We start from the raw sequence: 16,398 nt of genomic DNA on the forward strand, positions 1-16,398 counted from the left end.
GTTTAAATTTCAATATATATTTATGTCTATAGTATAATATGATATATAGTAAAACGAAAAGAACGATTTTCTCTCGGTACACACGATATAGAAAAAAAAGTAAAGGAAATAAGGTCGATTGCGAAAAGTCGATGGAAAAGATCGAAATGATTTTTGAAAAATTCTGTCCAATATAACTTTCCCTCCTGTCTATATACGTATGTCCCTCTCGAGACCTCGTTTTGTCAGCCTTAGGAAGGTCATGAAAGAGATGGTTATCTTTCACGTGAAATCTTCTTTTTCTTTCTTTCTTTCTCCCAATTTTTTTCCTCTCTCTCTCTCTCTCTCTCTCTCTCTCTCTCTCTCTCTCTCTCTTTTAATTATAACTGTATCACGCATGTACGTATATGTTTGTATTTTCTCTTCACTATACATTATACAATGAAACGAAGAGTTATTGTGAATAAATGAATGAATAAATAAAAGGGTAAATAAATGAACAAATAAATAAATTATCGAAAGGAATATATCACGAGCGTCGAAAGTAATATTAAAAACAACCCCTTTGGCTTCCTATTTCACCTCTATCGTATCTTCCTTCATCGTTCTTTTCATCAATGGATTTATAAATTAGAAACGAAACATTCTTTTCTCAATTAATTTCTAATCTATGAATGAAAATGATAAAATAATAAGAAATTACATTTATCTTAGGAGTAACCCAGAATTTTTCTTTTTCCAGAAAGCGAATCGAAAGAGGGGACCAGAGGTTAAATGAGGTTGGGCATGACAGAGGTAAAGAGAGGAGGGGGAGGTTGTCTCTCGACTGTGAAGAAGCAAAAGGATATAGTACTAGGTGGAATAGCAGTAGGGAAACAATTTTTCTACGTCCTACCGTCCAGCCTTTCTCGCTTTTCGCACGACAGAAAAGGGAGTTCGGTCGAAAGCGGGAACAGGAAGGAGGAAGGAGGTTGAAAAAGGGGGAAGAAGGTGGAGGTTGGTATTGCGTCGATATGTCAGTCCGTCCTGGCAACGTGTGCTCGTCGTCTTTGCATTTTATTAAGTCCGTTGGCAGGAAGGATGTATAGGGTACCTTCAGTCATGTCCCCGTGGGATAGGACAAGCGGAATTTATGGCCAAGGATTCCACACCAACCTCGTCCCTGCAACCCCCTTTACAACCGAAGACGTTTCGCGCGAAAACATTTCGGCCGAGAGAGAGAGAGAGAGAGCATCCAATACTTCTACTTCTCTTCTTCTTTTTCTTCTTCTTCTTCTTCTTCTTCTTCTTATTCTCTCTTCTTTCTTCTTATTCTCCTTCTTTCTCTTTTTCTTCTTCTTCTCTTTTCCTCTTCTCTTTGGTACTCCCTCCTCACGTGGGCCAACGTGACAGATCGCTCGGGAGAAACGACCAATTCGAGATTTTATCCCGCACGAAGGGTCCTCCTCGCATCGCAGAAACGTCGAACCAGCCGACACATAGGGAGAAGCTTTACGTCCTTTCGTTACGTTGAAAAAGGAGAAAAAAGATTGAGGGATGGAAGAGAGGATGAGGGGAAGGGGGGAGTAGGATGGATGTCGTCGAAGACCTCTCAACGAGATACCACCACTTCCCTCGTGGTTGGTTCGAGAAAAATTTGTAAATCGCGCGTTCTTCGTTTCCTCTTTGGTACCTCTCTCTCTCTCCCCCTCCTTCTCATCTCTCCTCTCCACTCATCCTCATCCTTTTTATCGGGAAAGCATCGACCAAGTATCTTCTCCCCCGTTCTTCTTCTCCTTCTACTACTACTACTACTACTACTACTACTACTACTACTTCCCTCGGAGAAAAATATTCCATTTTTCGAACGGTAACGTTTACCTACTTCCCTCCCTATCCCCTTCCCCTTTCTCTTCCCCCTCTCCTCCCATATCTTCGTCGTCTACCACCTACCACCCATCTTCGAAAATGCGAGAGACTGACTAAGCGTGAAAGAAGAGCTCGCGAGAAGCTCCGGAGAAATTACGGACTATTCTTTCCCGCAAGAAGATTTTAAATTACATTCTTTCGAAAAGAAGAAGAAGAAGAAGAAGAAGAAGAAGAAGAAGAAGAAGAAGAAGAAGAAGAAGCAAAAGAAGTAGAAGAAGAAAAAAAGGAAGAGGAAGATGAAGAAGAAAAGAAAGAAGAAGAGGAAGATGAAGAAGGTAGAGATAAGAGAGAAAGAGAGAGAGAATATAGGCTGCTATCAGAGCGTAAAGTATTCTTCTATTTTAACGAGAAACGTTGCGTAACGAGTAAATAAGTAGAAAGAAATGTTTCTTCTTTTATCTTCTTTTTTTCTTTTTTTTTCTTTTTTGTTTTTTCCTTCTCTTCAAAGGGAAAAACATTGGAGGAGAGACTAAAGTTGTTGAAAAAAAAAAAAAAATAAATAAAATAAAACAAAAAGAGAAAGAAAGAAAAAACCACGACCCGTAGGAGATAGAATTGATCGTGATAAATTAAAGATTTCTGAATTTGTTAACTTTGATGTCGCACCAGAGCACGTTCGGAGGAGTGTGTAATCGTTTGCTCTCGAAACGTAAAACATACTTCACGATCGATATTGCGGTTTTAAGCGGGTACCCCCTCCCCTTTCCCCTGTGTTATAGAGCCCGATGCAAATTTAAACCACCGAGATCGGCAAGCGAGTTCTTTTTTTATTTTTTTATTTTTTTTTGTTTTGTTTTGCTTTGTTTTGTTCTCTCGGAAATCATAAAAATCGTTCGTTCGTTCTACTATTTCGAAAGAGAGCCTTTTGTTTTTTACATTGTTTCTATTATTTTTTCAATCAACACAAATATGCTTTACGATTTTTATTTGTTTACATGCGTATGTATATATAAAAATAAGGCCATTCGGTGCGTACGAGAGTATTTTGTTTTGTTTTGTTTTGTTTTGTTTTCCTTTTTCCTTTTTTCTTCGTTTATTTATTAATTTATTCCTTTTTCCTTCTTTCCTTTTTTTTTTCTTTCTTTTGTTTCGTTTTTATTTCTATATATTGTCTCTTTATACATTTTTTAAATGAATACGCTACGCGCCGGCAATATTATTTATGCATATGTATATGCATATACGTATACTAAAATAGGCCTATCAGAGCCATCTGTGGCTTTTGTTTTTTACATTGTTTCTATTACGTCCTTTTCTTCCCTTTTTTTTTCTTTTTTTTTTCTTTTTTTTTTTTTTTTTTTTTTTTTTTTTTTTTTGAACAAACAAATACGTATACGTATTTCGCGATTTTTTTTTTATTTGTACATATGTATGTACGTATAAAAATAAATACGTCGAAATGTATTTGGTCATTTTTGTTGTTCACATTATTTCTACTAGTTCGTTAATTTAACACAAATATATAAATATCTATACATATATGTGTGTGACAAAATAAGTCTGATCTAAATTATTCACAAGAACCTTTTTTTTCTTATCTTTCTATTTCACATTATCTATCTATACATTCGAAAGAACATACATAGAATTATATTTCATGATTTAATCTGTTTTACATGCGCGTACATGAAAATATCCATTCGAGCATTATTTATTTATACTTTATATCTTTTTCCTTTCACTCTTTTTTCTTTTCTTTTCTTTTTAACATCGTCCCTCCGTCAGTTTTCCTTTTCTTTTTTTTCAATGCAAATCAATATATGCAATACATAACGTAGCGCATACTTCGCGGATTTTATTTATGTACCTAACCGAGGATATAAAAATAGATTCATCGTTGTACAACTTTATTCAGTCGTACTCCAGTCTTCTATCCGGATGCAACAGAGAGTCGATATTGTAGAGAAGATAGGTGGATATGCGTCGAGCGTGCAAGATCGATACGAGCTCATCGAAGAAACGGATACGAGTGTCGGAGCTGTGGCAGGCCGCAGATATATATGCGTGTTCGTAAGCATATCGTAGGCGAGATCATCAATATACTCGTACTCAAAGGTCGTCGTCGTTGTCGGGGTCGTCGGTCCTAGGACGACGAAGGAAGGAAGGAAGGAAGAAGAAGAAGAAGAAGAAGAAGAAGAAGAGGAAGAGGAAGAGCAAGAGAAGGAGGTGAAGGAGAAGGTGAAGGAGAAGGATGAGGAGATGAACGACGAGAGGAACGTTCGTCTCGATGTTGTGAGATGCGGTTTCACCGTGACGTCGTCGTCGTGCGGAGAGAGAGAGAGAGAGAGAGATAGAGAGAGAGAACTTCGACGACGTTTCCGATTGTTTGCGGTGCGAGCTCCGTCGCCAGAGACGACGGATCTAACTTTGGTGCGATCGCGTGTTTCGAACAGTGCCCGAGGTGCGAATCGATGCATATACATTCTCTCTTCAATTGACTACGTTATGTACTATATTCGTATATATACACGCACATGTAACCAAGTGTATACGTATATTATTTATATATGAATATGTATAAATAATATGTGTAATATATATAATATATATATACTTCTGTATGTACGTGTGTATATGTATATATATATTCGCGTTACAATCGACTAGCTTGATATCAGGCTTATACATATATAGCTTTTACTGCCTAACGCAGAAACTAACTTTCGTGTAAATAATGTCTATGTAATAACCAGTCGATATTATCCGGGAAACAATCTGTGGCCTACCATTATGAATTCCTGGTCTTTCCTTGATACAATTAGTAAACGCTTGAAAGTCAATCAACGTCTGTATGCGTTTTATTCGTATAGCGCATTAACACGTATATTATAACTCGTGTCAATATTTTTTATTTTATTTTAATTTTTTTTTGTTTTTTTTCCCCCATAAAATTTTGCGGCATGATCGTACTCGAATAAGTAATAAAATAAATTTTCTTTTTGCCAGTCCCATTTTGTTTTGGTTCCTTTTTTTGTTTTTTTTACTGCGATTTCCTTTGTAATTACACGAATGCGCTTTGTGTGTATTGATAATAAATAAATTTCCGATTCATCGAACTCAAATAATAAAAGAGAAGCAAATGCCAAAGGATTAATCCTTTCGCACTCCAATTATTTTTGACCCCTTTTGTCAGGCTGGATCCCCAATTTATTCTCTTCTTCGAGCGAGACTTTGTTATCGAATATAATCATTTTTTTACGTATCGATAATGCCGAAAGAATATAAATATATTGAAGAACAGTTGGGGAGAGGGGAGGTGGGGATCGATAATTCAATGTAAAACATCAAATCCATTCTCGGTTTTACGTTCGGTTTTACATTCACGGTTTTACGTTCAATCGTATTTATATTAATTGTTCTCCGGTCGTAAAATTTTCTCGCTTATTAATGTAATATTACATCTTACTCGGCCGATACTTAAAGATCGATGATGAAAGATCGTCGATAAAGGAGAAGTGAAAGAGAAAGAAAGAAAGAAAGAAAAAGAAAGAAAGAAAGAAATATATAGTCCGACTTGTTCTTAGAAGACGCCTGTGGTTTGTTCTATCGGAGAACCAGGAAGAAGGAGGCAGGAGAAATGGACTTTGAATTTGCGGTCTAAGCGTAAAAGGAGGAGACACGTTCAATCGCGCAGATGCACTTGGCTCCTGCAACCGTCGAATACGACGACTACAACGACGACAATAGGGTACGTCGAACGGCGTACGCGACCGAGTTCAGTTTCTCGAGCCATTATTTACGAATCGCATTACCTCGATGCGCACCGCGGCCAGAAACTTCGAGCAATAGAGTATATCCCCGACGACGTATCGCGTCCTCTTTCTTTTCTCTTCGAATCAATGTACCGACAAACTTCGAATTACCGTCGCGACGCCAGACGAAACCCACTCTCTCACCCACTACGTCCTCCTTCTACCCATTCTATCCATTCTCACTGTCTCTTTTCTTTCGAAAGCGCAAACGAGAGAGAGAGAGAGAGAGAGAGAGAGAGAGAGAGAGAAAGAGAGAGAGAAGAATGGAAGAGAAGAAAAAGAGGAGGTTCACAATCGCAGAAGGAAAAACCTTGGTTACAACGAAAAGGTATCATCGTCGAATGGGATATTCATATTCTTCGAGTTGTTCGCAAATGCATCTGCTGTTCGTGCATAAAAAATGCACGTTTGAAACACGCCATCTCTCTTTTTCTGTTTTCTTTTTCTTCTTCTTCTTCTTCTTCTTCTTTCTCTTCTTCTTTACTCTCTCATCTCTTTCTCTATCTTTCGCTCTTTCATCCCTTCTCTCTTTCTCCCCTTTAGTTTAGTCTCGAAACTGTTTTCCACGTTTCGCCGATATAAATAATTCCCAAGCGTTTGCACGCCTTCCCTCTACCTCCTCCTGTCTGATTTAAGATCGACGATGGGTATTCCTTACGAAAATGTTTCTCTCCATCCACCGCCGTCGACTCTCACTCATCCTCCACTACCCTTCTCCTCGTTCTCCCTCCTCATCGCCCACTGCTCCTACTACCATCTCCCACTACCGCTCACAACTCAAATTACGATACTTTGGTCGACCTACTTCAAAATATCCACGTTACAACACATTTACAAAAACATGGTTATATGGTATATATCGAATAGACGTGATCCTTGAAAACGAAATCTCTAAATTAGAAGAAACGTACTCTTGAGATCGATAAGTCAAACATTGTTACAGAGTTGAATCTTTATGTATATATATATATATATATTTCATGTGGAGATCGTATGTGGATAATGAGATTTTCTTAAAGGATCTAACACAAAATTTGAGTAAGATCGTTGAAACTTTATTAGACCGAGTTAGAAAAGTTTTATTTTTATCGTACGAAAGGATATATATGTTACGAAAAGTTACTGATTTTTCTCGAAAATGTCATTTCCTTAAATAGGATTCCAAAAAAATTTTATTTTATTTTATATATACATACAACACTATCTAGTATCTGCGATCGATCGGTCACGAAATTTCTCGCAATTTCCACGAAAAAAATTGTCCATGACGAAACATCGGGTTACTAGAACGAAATGAAAGGAAGACGATACGAAACTTAATATGTGTCGTTGGATAAACGTAGAGCCAAGAGAAAGAAAAAAAAAAAAAGAAAGAAAGAGAGAGAAGAAAAAAAGAAAAAGAAAAAACTGTTCTGTTCACCCTCTGTGAAAATGTTGCGGGACAAGAGTTTATCTTAGGATCCCTCGCGTTTTACTTTGGTTCACAGCTCCTATCATTTTGTGTGCCTCTTTTTTTCTCTTCTCTTCTCTCTCTTTTTCTTTCTTTATCTTTATTTTTTTTGTCTTTCTCCTTTTCTTCTTTCTGATTTACCATTCAGAGGATGAAAAATGCATTACGCTAAAAGTTGTTCCTTGATACGAAGTAAACGATTACACATCGCATCGCGTTAGGGAAATTTGTCCTTCGTGATTATTTCATTTCGTGTTAACTTGATGTTACTCAACACGTGGAAAAGATCGAATAGGCGATCGATTCGATTGTTCCATTTCGTAGGAAGGTCTTTTATCGTCCTATTAGAATGGAATTAAATAGAATAGACGGCTTTGACTGTTATAATCGCTTAATCGGATCGTATCGATTCGTTTACTAAAACCGCAGGATGAAGGAAGATCTTTGACAGATAGACAGATAGACAGAGAGAAAGACAGAAAGAGAGACAGAAAGAAAGAGAGAGAGAGAGAGAGAGAGAGAGAGAGAGAGAGAGAGAGAGAGAAAGAGAGAAAGAAGAGAAGACATGAAAAAAGGTGAAGGAAGATAGTGAAAGGAAAAGAAAGAGTATACCGGTGGAAGGAAAACTTCCACTTGCACGGATATCTGCATAGCGAAAAACCCTCAAGAGGAAACTTTACGGACAGAATTTGTAACGAACCTTTAGGTCGTAGACTTCTTTCCACGAGTTCACGGCAAACGTGAAGGAAGGAAAGATCAGCTCGAGGTTTCGTATCCCTTCGCATCCCAACTTCACTACTACGATCTTTCTGTAGTGCCCCAGGTAATTAGATTCACCGTTCGAGATCAAAGTATACCACCATTTTCCATCCATGCCGGTAGCTTCACCGTACTTTTCTATTTTGTCACTTTTTCTCAATCCCTTCTATCTTTCTCTTCCTCTTTTTCCTCTCTCTCTCTCTCTCTCTCTTTCTCTTTCTCTCTCTCTCTCTCTCTCTCTTTCTCTTTCTCTCTCTCTCTCTCTCTCTCTCTCTCTCTCTCTCTTTCTCTTCTTCTTTCATTTTCGATTGACGCAGTGAAGCTTTACGTTTATGAACTCGTCGAAAGATTACCAACAGGATGTTTACTTTATTCTCAATCGAAACTTAAATTTTTCTTACATTTTTAAAGGATAATTAACAAACAGGAAAACTTTTCTCAATTTTCGATCGAGCTAAAGACTTTCTCTTCCCTTTTGGTTTTGGCTGGTTAAATGGAAAAAAGAAAGAAATAAGAAATACCGAAAGAAAAGTCCATTTTCAAAACATTTCTTTTCTTTTCTTTTTCTTTCTCTCTCTCTCTCTCTCTCTCTCTCTCTCTTTCCCCTTTATAACCAAAGTATAATTAATAAACGATAAAAAAAAAATCTTTTTTTAATTCGATAGAGCGCGAAGATCGCGTTCGGTGCGATAAATGAAAAGAAAAAAACCAAAGAAGACAAAAGAAAAATCAAGAAAAGAGAAGAGAAAAGAAGCAAGAAACAAAAAAGAAAAGGAAAAGAAGAAGAAAAAAAAAATATGAATATAGAAAGTAAAACTATAAAGATAATCGTATCTCGTAAAATTTTTGGCGCATCTAATGTTTCTTATTGAGGAGAAATTAGCAAAAGGGTTAGACAAAGACATCAGGTGAAATTTGTTTCGCTAACATTTCGTGAAGGAAGCAAGTGTTACATTAGCGTCGTCGTCGCCATCGTCATCGTCGTCGTCATCCCATCTCCTTTCCTTCCCTTTCCCTCGCCACCACCCCTCTGTGGCCAATGTAGACGACAGAGGGGTGGTAGTATTACTGCGTCAGGACGAATTCATAACAGAGTCATAATTGCGGGGAAGGGTGCAGGCGGTATGCATAATCCCGCAGTTAGCAGTTCTGCTTAACGATCCGCGAGAAGCAATCCCAACGCGTACCTGCCAAGCTCCTGCAGGATGAAGGCGTCCCGGCCGACTCGTCCCTTATTACCTATCCTTTATCCTTTCCATCTCTCCCTTTTCCCCTTTTTCCTAGCTCCCTTGAAAGTCAGATAAGCGCGTGGTAGTAAAAGAGAACGTGGCGTTGCGGTGGTAGAGGCGTGTGGCTTCGAACGCCTGAGAGTGACGTGGCAAAAACCGTGAACAAAGAGGGACGAAGAGGGAAAAGAGGGAGAGAGAAAGAGAGAGAGAGAGAAGAGGATGGAAAGAGGATAGTGGTGAGGTTCGTTAATTACAACCCTCCGTAGCCAACGCCACCGCAGTCGACCGCGACGAGGAGAAACAGAATTGGTGGAGCGTCGCTACGCGTTACTAGCCACGCTAATATCTCTCTCCTTTCACCCCTCTCTCTCTCTCTCTCTCTCTCTCTCTTTCTATTACTATATTTATCTCCTTTCTTTCTCTCTCTTTCTGTTACTAAACTAGCCTTTAGAATGTAGTATTAGGATCAATCAAAGTCTCCTCTTAGGTAATTTGTTTTCTGATATAGAAACAATAATAATAATAAAAAAAAAAAAAAAGGGATTTCACTCACCCGTATGTGTCCTCTGGTGGGCCTTAAGATGCGAACTCTTGGTATAAACCTTTTTGCATCCCGGAAATTGGCATTTGTGTATCCTGCGCTTCGTGTCCGGTGGGCTGTGCTCGTGGCTCCTCGCGTGATGCCTGTTGGATACCGTGCTCGCTGATGCACTCGCACCTGTGTGCGCGTGTTGTGTGCTCGCGACCGCTGAGAAGCCATTTGCCGTCATGGAGATTAGTCTGGGAGACAAAGCAATTATTTTTCTTCGTTGTTCTCAAAAGAATATGAAAACATAAAGAGAATAGATTAATAGTAATTAGAAACTACTATTATTCGATTCATTCTATTCTCAATCTATTTTATAATCAAATAAACAATAACTTTTTTTGATATTTATTATTGAAAATACAGAGATTATTTATTGTCCAATCGAATGTCGTACAATATTATTTCAATAGTTTTTTTAATAATATAATATTGATTAACTCATTGACTACTGTCGATGTCTAATAAAGGTACTTAACAAATTTGTGCTTCTGTAATATTGTAGGCGTTTAAAAGGGTCTTAAAAACAATTGCTCTTACGATACCATACGCGCCCATAAGCGCTTAACTCACTTTAATACTTTACTAGATTATTTATAAATACATTGTGAAAAAAAAGTATAAAATTAATGTTGAATTTTTAATATATGTGCATTAACAATTCAATGCGCAATACGAATATATAAATAATATTGGTTTAATGTAATGAAATTCAATGTTATAATTATTTCGATATACTTTCGTGCAGAGATATTATTATTTAAGAAAAAATTACATCGTTCTCGATTTATTACATTATAAATCACGATTGAATTCCTATCGTATGCTATGATTTGATACGTCACAAAGTTGGCCTTAGGAAAAAGGATTGATTTACATTAAATAAAAATCAATAAAAATTGTGTAAGTAAAATTTTGATATTATTTATCAAAGTAATCAATCGAATATAATCAGAAAAGATCAGAAAAGTGAGAAACATTAAATGGAAATAATCGTTTAGATGGAAAATGACAATTTAAAAGACATCCTACTTTTTTCCATTCTCCATGGATGTTACGTGAACGCAATTGCAAGGGGATTGCGAGAAAATAGATACTAGAGTTTTATGAGGACTCACCTCGCGACGCCCTGCGCGTTGCTGGTGGTAACCCTGACGATGGCACTCCTACCGCCCGTCCCATGAAGGTTGAGGTTGTGCACGTCGAGCATCGAACTACCGCTCGACGAGTGACTGGAGTTGGAATGACCTTGACCCGAGCCTGGACTCGACGGCGGTGTCAGGATCTGACCTTCGCTCTCGCACCCGCTATCCTCTTCTTCCTCGATTTCCTGTTACGTTAACGTCCATTTTCATTACGCAACAATAGAACAATCATAACAGAACTTATATTTACTTTCTAATTCTAACAATGGAAATACCGTAATATCGATTTGATTCACATGACTTACGGATATATATATATATATATATATATATATATATATATATATATATTATATATTATACGTATACAGGGTGTTCAATGTAGAGCCAAACGGCAAGACATTAGCGATACACTGTTATATTTCTTAAGAATTGACAGATGATTTATAATGCAATTTATAATACTGTGTAATAATAAATAACTTTATATGGCACTTCGTTGAATTCGTCAGGACGACTGCCATCGAATAACGACGAGAAAAATATATGGTACCATTTAAATAAAATAATTAATTCGATTTTAAAATTACTTTTTCTTCAATATCAAAACAAATCTCTTCTAAAAAAATATATGTTCATAGATAGATTCAATTTATTACGAGATATTTCAATTTTTCGAGACAAACAAGGGACACCCTGTATACGGTAATCATTTACGGAATAAGATATATATTATAATAAAACGAAACTCAATTATAAATCAATTAAAACAAATGTGATCTTTTATTATCGTAATTCATAGATTTCATCATTATTCATAATTACATAGAATCGATTAATAAATAAATATCATTTTATATCTATTTGAAGAAACTTCGTAATTATAAGACGACAAAACTTATTATAATATATGAATCAAGTCAAATATACGTATATTTATTATGAGTTTGAATTTTCGAAGAAATATTTTATCACGACGAAAAGAAAAATTGTTCCTTTATTTTTCTTTTTTTTTTTTCGTTATTTTTTTCCTTTCCTTTTCTTTTTTTTTCTTTTTTTTTTCCGCTGAACGATCAATATTGTACCTCGTGTTCCTCATCCTCCTCTAGGTCTTCGCTCGGTTCCTTTTTAAGAATAAGCGTCGTACACGAGAGGGAAGGCGAGCTATCCCAAGATAACGCCGAACACGCTGAACTAGCCGATGACATCGATAAAGAGTCGAGGTGTCGATCGAGGAGATCCCTATCACGGCCATTGTGGTTGTGATCGCCAGGTCCAAATTTGATGTCCTCCAGACAAAGCGTCTCTCTGTCGTCTGACGACGTCGTTACCTTCGTGACAGAGAGAGAGAGAGAGGAAGAGAGAGAGAAAGAGAGAGAGAGAGAGAAAGAGAGAGAGAGAGAGAAAGAGAGAGAGAAAGAGACAGAGAGACATAGAGAGATGAAGAGAGAGAGAGAGAGAGAGAGAGAGAGAAAAGAAAAAAATAAGAAAGAATAGGAAAGAAAGAAAAAAAAGAAAAAAGCTTGTACTTGAATCGTGAAAATTTCAAAGGGCGTGGGTAGGGGTAATTGAATAGAAATAGTTGTTGTTGAATGGAAGGTTGTGGGGGGGGGGGATAATGAAATTCATTTGATTGATATCATTCTTACGGTAACTCACCTCCATTTTGATTGGGGACTCGAATTGTGAATTGGCGGTGCCGGTTGTTGCTGTCCACGAAATAGGTGGCGCCCTGAAAAGGTTCCAGGGTGCTGTGTCCAATTCCGTGGGCAACTTTTTGTACGATTGTAACTTCGGCTCGTCCTTCAGGTACCTCTCCATCTCGTAGCATGTCTGAAAGTACCAGACAAGAAAGGTTCGTTAGAGGATGGATAACTTCTTAGCGATTTCGAAGGTTTTTTAGTTGCTATAGAACGTTTCGCGTTATCGAGCGACAGAGAAAAAAGGAAATGAAAAGAAAAGAAAAATATATATAGTCTATTCCATTCAACTTTCTGTATATACATTTTTTCTAACAACGTTATAGACTATTTATTTATTTTTTCTTTTCTTTTCTTTTCCTTTCAGATTGACGAATAAATTCTCTTCTCTTACTTATGTTATTTTATTTTTTATTTCTTTTTTTTTTTAAGTTTCATCACGTATCAAAAGAAGAACATTTGTTCTTTCGAGTTAAAAGACGGAACCGGTACCTAAACAACGTAGAAATTATTAGACCAGTCATGATATATATATATATATATATATATATATATATATATATATACGTATGTGTATAGAAGTACGTCGACGTAACTAGTCCGAAGTTAGCAAAGTTGGTAGTCTATGTCCCGTAGGCTGTGCCAGTTTGGACTATAGTTCCTTCGAGAGAGTGCAAAGTTATACTACCTACTGCGAGGAATTGTGCAACAACCATAACCCCAAATGAGATTACGTCGACCTAAACCTAGTCAAGTCCCATACGACTCGCCAGTATCCTTACTGACTTTCTTCCGAGACGGGGTGCCTGTGTGTGTTCAACCTATGAAGGAACATATTCCTTTCGATCTTATAACAAAACCGATTAATCGATATTTTCCTATCCGATATCAATCAAATCTTTCATCTTTTCAAACTAATCGCTAATTCGTCGAACGAACGAACGTACTATCAAAAAAATATTTGCCGTTGAGTTGAAAAATTTGACAAATCGAATGGAAACGTACGATACATCCCTCTGATTGGTTCGTGCATGTACGTGTTCGTCGTAAGAAGAACCAGTCGTTCTCTTCTTATAAATACAAGAACAACACAAACACGAGAACGAGATAGGATCGTTCGATATATGCAGCAACGGAGAATATCACCCGGTCCATGATTATCATCATCTTCCTTCATACCGCAAAATACCGCAAGGCGGTATCGAACGTCGCTTCCCAATCATCGTAACGCTAATCGAACCAACGAAATAGGAAACGTGACCAAACGCCGTAATATCATCCGAGCACGGAGAAGCATCGACGACGATGGCGAAACGCCACGGCGCTTATCGATTCTTTCTTCTTTTTCCTCTTTCGCCATCATCTCACCTCTCTCTCTCTCTCCCTCTCTCCCTCTCTCTCTTTCTCTTTGCTTCTTCAACTTTCCATCTCACCTCCTCTCATCCTCCCCTACACAGTTTCCATCCTACCCGATACCACCTTTTCTCCTTTTCGCCTTCTTCTACGAACTTTGTCAAGCAACGACGGCGACGACAAGAATTTTCGACGTGGCGTCGAAAAAGAAAGCGCTGAAAAAGCCGTCCATTTTCTTGTTCGACAAGGATCCTTTAACAGGAACAATAAGACATCGCCACGACCAAGTTTCAAGAGCGTGCATGATGCCCTTTGATTCCCCTCATCCAACGTTGAAAATAATCGCTCTGCCCGACTTTTCCATTATTCACGATTAAAAGTTTTCCTTGGAAAGGTGAAGAAGAAGTGGTAAAGGGTAAGAAGGGAAAGGAGAAAAGGAACTCCTCTCTAACGACGTTATTATAATCTTAAAAGGAATTTTATCAGAGTCTTGGTAACAGTCTGTTCTTGATAGATGCCGCTGCATAAATTCAGCGTTATTGCCTTTTACTTTTTCTTTTTTCTTTCTTTTTCCATTTTTTTTCTTCTCGTTTTTTCTCTTTTCCCTTTCTGCACATCTCATTTCCAATGTTTACAGGTTGTTACGAAATGTCTAAGTAAATAAGATACATCGAGATCCGATGACGTTGTACGAAATTAAGTTTTGTACGAGTTGTAAAAAGAAAAGAAAAAAAAGGAAAAAGAAAAAAAAGTAGAAAAACATGTTCGTTAGTGTATACTGACGATCTAAAGTTAAAAAAAAAAAAAAGGAGAAAAGGAAAAAGAAAAAACATGTCGGAATTCAATCCTGCGGGAGAGTTTTTAATTATTCGTTCAAAAGTAATCACGTTTGGCCAGCGTAATATTCCAATTCTCATTGTTTCGTCGTTCGTACAAGGATATTTCTATTTCTAATAGAAAAGAAAATTACGAAAACAAGAAAAGACAAGAAAGAAAAAAAAAAAAGAAAAAAAGAAAAGTAAAGAAAAATAACCAAGAGCTTTCCGCTTAAAAAAGTTGCCAGCTTAGCTTTACGACTCTTATATTCTCGGAAGAAGCCACTGGCCAACTCGTCCTTTTTGCCATTGGCTCCATTAAATACGAAACTGCGTAATAATTCAAGGAAGTTAAAGGGGGAAGGGAGGAGGGGGCTGAAGGGCGCCCCCTCGTGATTCTATCACAATGGCCGCGAGGCCGTTTTCTTGAGCGAGCCAGAATATCGTAAAGAATCTCTTCGTGAAATCGTCCATTATGCTTTTAGACGATCCCACTACGGAGTTCCTTAGTGTCTACGAATATATGATCTACGACTGCCATCGAAAATTCTAAAGAGAGAATTATCGTGCACGGTGTTCTTGGATAAAAATAAAATCTTGTCTTTCTTAGATAAAAATACAAAAAAAAAAAAAGAAATAGAAAAAAGAGGAGAGAAGAAAAAAAAAGAAAGAATCAGCGAACACCATGTTTTTCTTCCCCCACAAAAAATATTATCACGTGCACGTGTATGTGTGTGTGTCATGAGAGAGAGAGAGAGAGAGAGAGAGAGAGAAAGAATTCAGGGTCGTGGAATTTTTTTGATGGCACCCTCGTACAAAACGCGAGCCGACCGACGTACTCTCGAGGATAACAGCGTCGTTTATAAATCGACGAGCAAAATAATCTCGATGTTTCCGTAGAAAAACAAACAAGACATAGTCGAGAAAACGAGAACGATGGTTGTAAAGGGAACATGGAGTATAAGGAGTGGAAGGGAGTGGAGGGAGGGAAACTATATAACAATGAAGTAAGAGAAAGAGGCCGACTATGGAAAAGGGACGATTTCTCGAGGCCTTTTATCGAGATCCCCTTTCCCGTATATACCACTTTCATATGAAATATCCAGAGTTTTTTTTCCTTTCTCCTACGTTATCGCACGGGGTGGTTTCGATTCACGCGTTAGTCACTCCGTCGAGATAGTTCGACGGTAACGATTTCAGAAAGAAAGCTCGGTGGTAACAATAAAATGAATCATTCTAGGTGATCTTTCGAGACACAGGGAGTCTCTGAGACTGTTGAAAGAATGAAAGAAAGAAAGAAGGAAAGAGACAGACAGATAGATAGATGAAAAGAAAGAGAGAGAGAGAGAGAGAGAGAGATATGGGGTGGAAGGAGAAAGATAAAGCTTGGAGAACGAGCTAGTGGTATACCTACGCGTTTACGTGTTGTGTATTAAGAAGAGCCAGAGCAGGGGAATTGTTGAAAGAAGAAAAGAAGAAACGAGACGAGTGGAGAAAAACAGAACGATAGAGAGAAGCAAAAAAAAAAAGAGAAGAGAGAGAGAAAGAGAGAGAAAGGAAAAAAAGAATAAAAAAAAAAAAACAGAAAAAAAAGAAGAGAATAAGAAGAAAAAAAAAGCTAGGCGACCCAGTTCGCGAGAGAGTACGGGGAGGTAGGTAATCTTCTGGCTTCTCTGTTCGAAAAACTCTCTACGAACTAGATTCGCCTTTTCTCTCAGCGCA

At 37.6% G+C, this 16,398-nt stretch overlaps 1 protein-coding gene and 1 long non-coding RNA gene across 17 annotated transcripts in view; one reads left to right on the top strand and one right to left on the bottom strand.

Annotated features, from left to right (window-relative positions):
- The window catches only part of LOC118444484 (uncharacterized), a 52,244-nt gene extending 50,201 nt beyond the window's left edge, over positions 1 to 2,043 (top strand). The window contains exon 3 of the long non-coding RNA XR_014983529.1: positions 722 to 2,043. This is a non-coding gene — a long non-coding RNA (uncharacterized LOC118444484). The remainder of the gene's footprint in view (positions 1 to 721) is intronic.
- LOC118444474 (Krueppel-like factor 6) overlaps positions 1 to 16,398 on the bottom strand; it is a 312,575-nt gene that overhangs the window by 13,417 nt on the left and 282,760 nt on the right. For 8 of the 16 annotated variants that reach the window (XM_035872768.2, XM_035872767.2, XM_035872769.2 and 5 more), the window contains 4 exons: positions 12,468 to 12,641; positions 11,894 to 12,139; positions 10,782 to 10,993; positions 9,631 to 9,857 (listed from right to left, as the gene is read on the bottom strand). In XM_035872768.2, coding sequence (XP_035728661.1) covers positions 9,631 to 9,857; positions 10,782 to 10,993; positions 11,894 to 12,139; positions 12,468 to 12,641 — 859 coding nt within the window. The remainder of the gene's footprint in view (positions 1 to 9,630; positions 9,858 to 10,781; positions 10,994 to 11,893; positions 12,140 to 12,467; positions 12,642 to 16,398) is intronic. The other 8 variants (XM_035872772.2, XM_035872773.2, XM_035872775.2 and 5 more) reach the window with 1 other exon arrangement.

Source organism: Vespa mandarinia, chromosome 23 (assembly GCF_050613455.1).
Source record: "Vespa mandarinia isolate Hongniang chromosome 23, ASM5061345v1, whole genome shotgun sequence".
Classification (NCBI taxonomy): domain Eukaryota; kingdom Metazoa; phylum Arthropoda; class Insecta; order Hymenoptera; family Vespidae; genus Vespa; species Vespa mandarinia.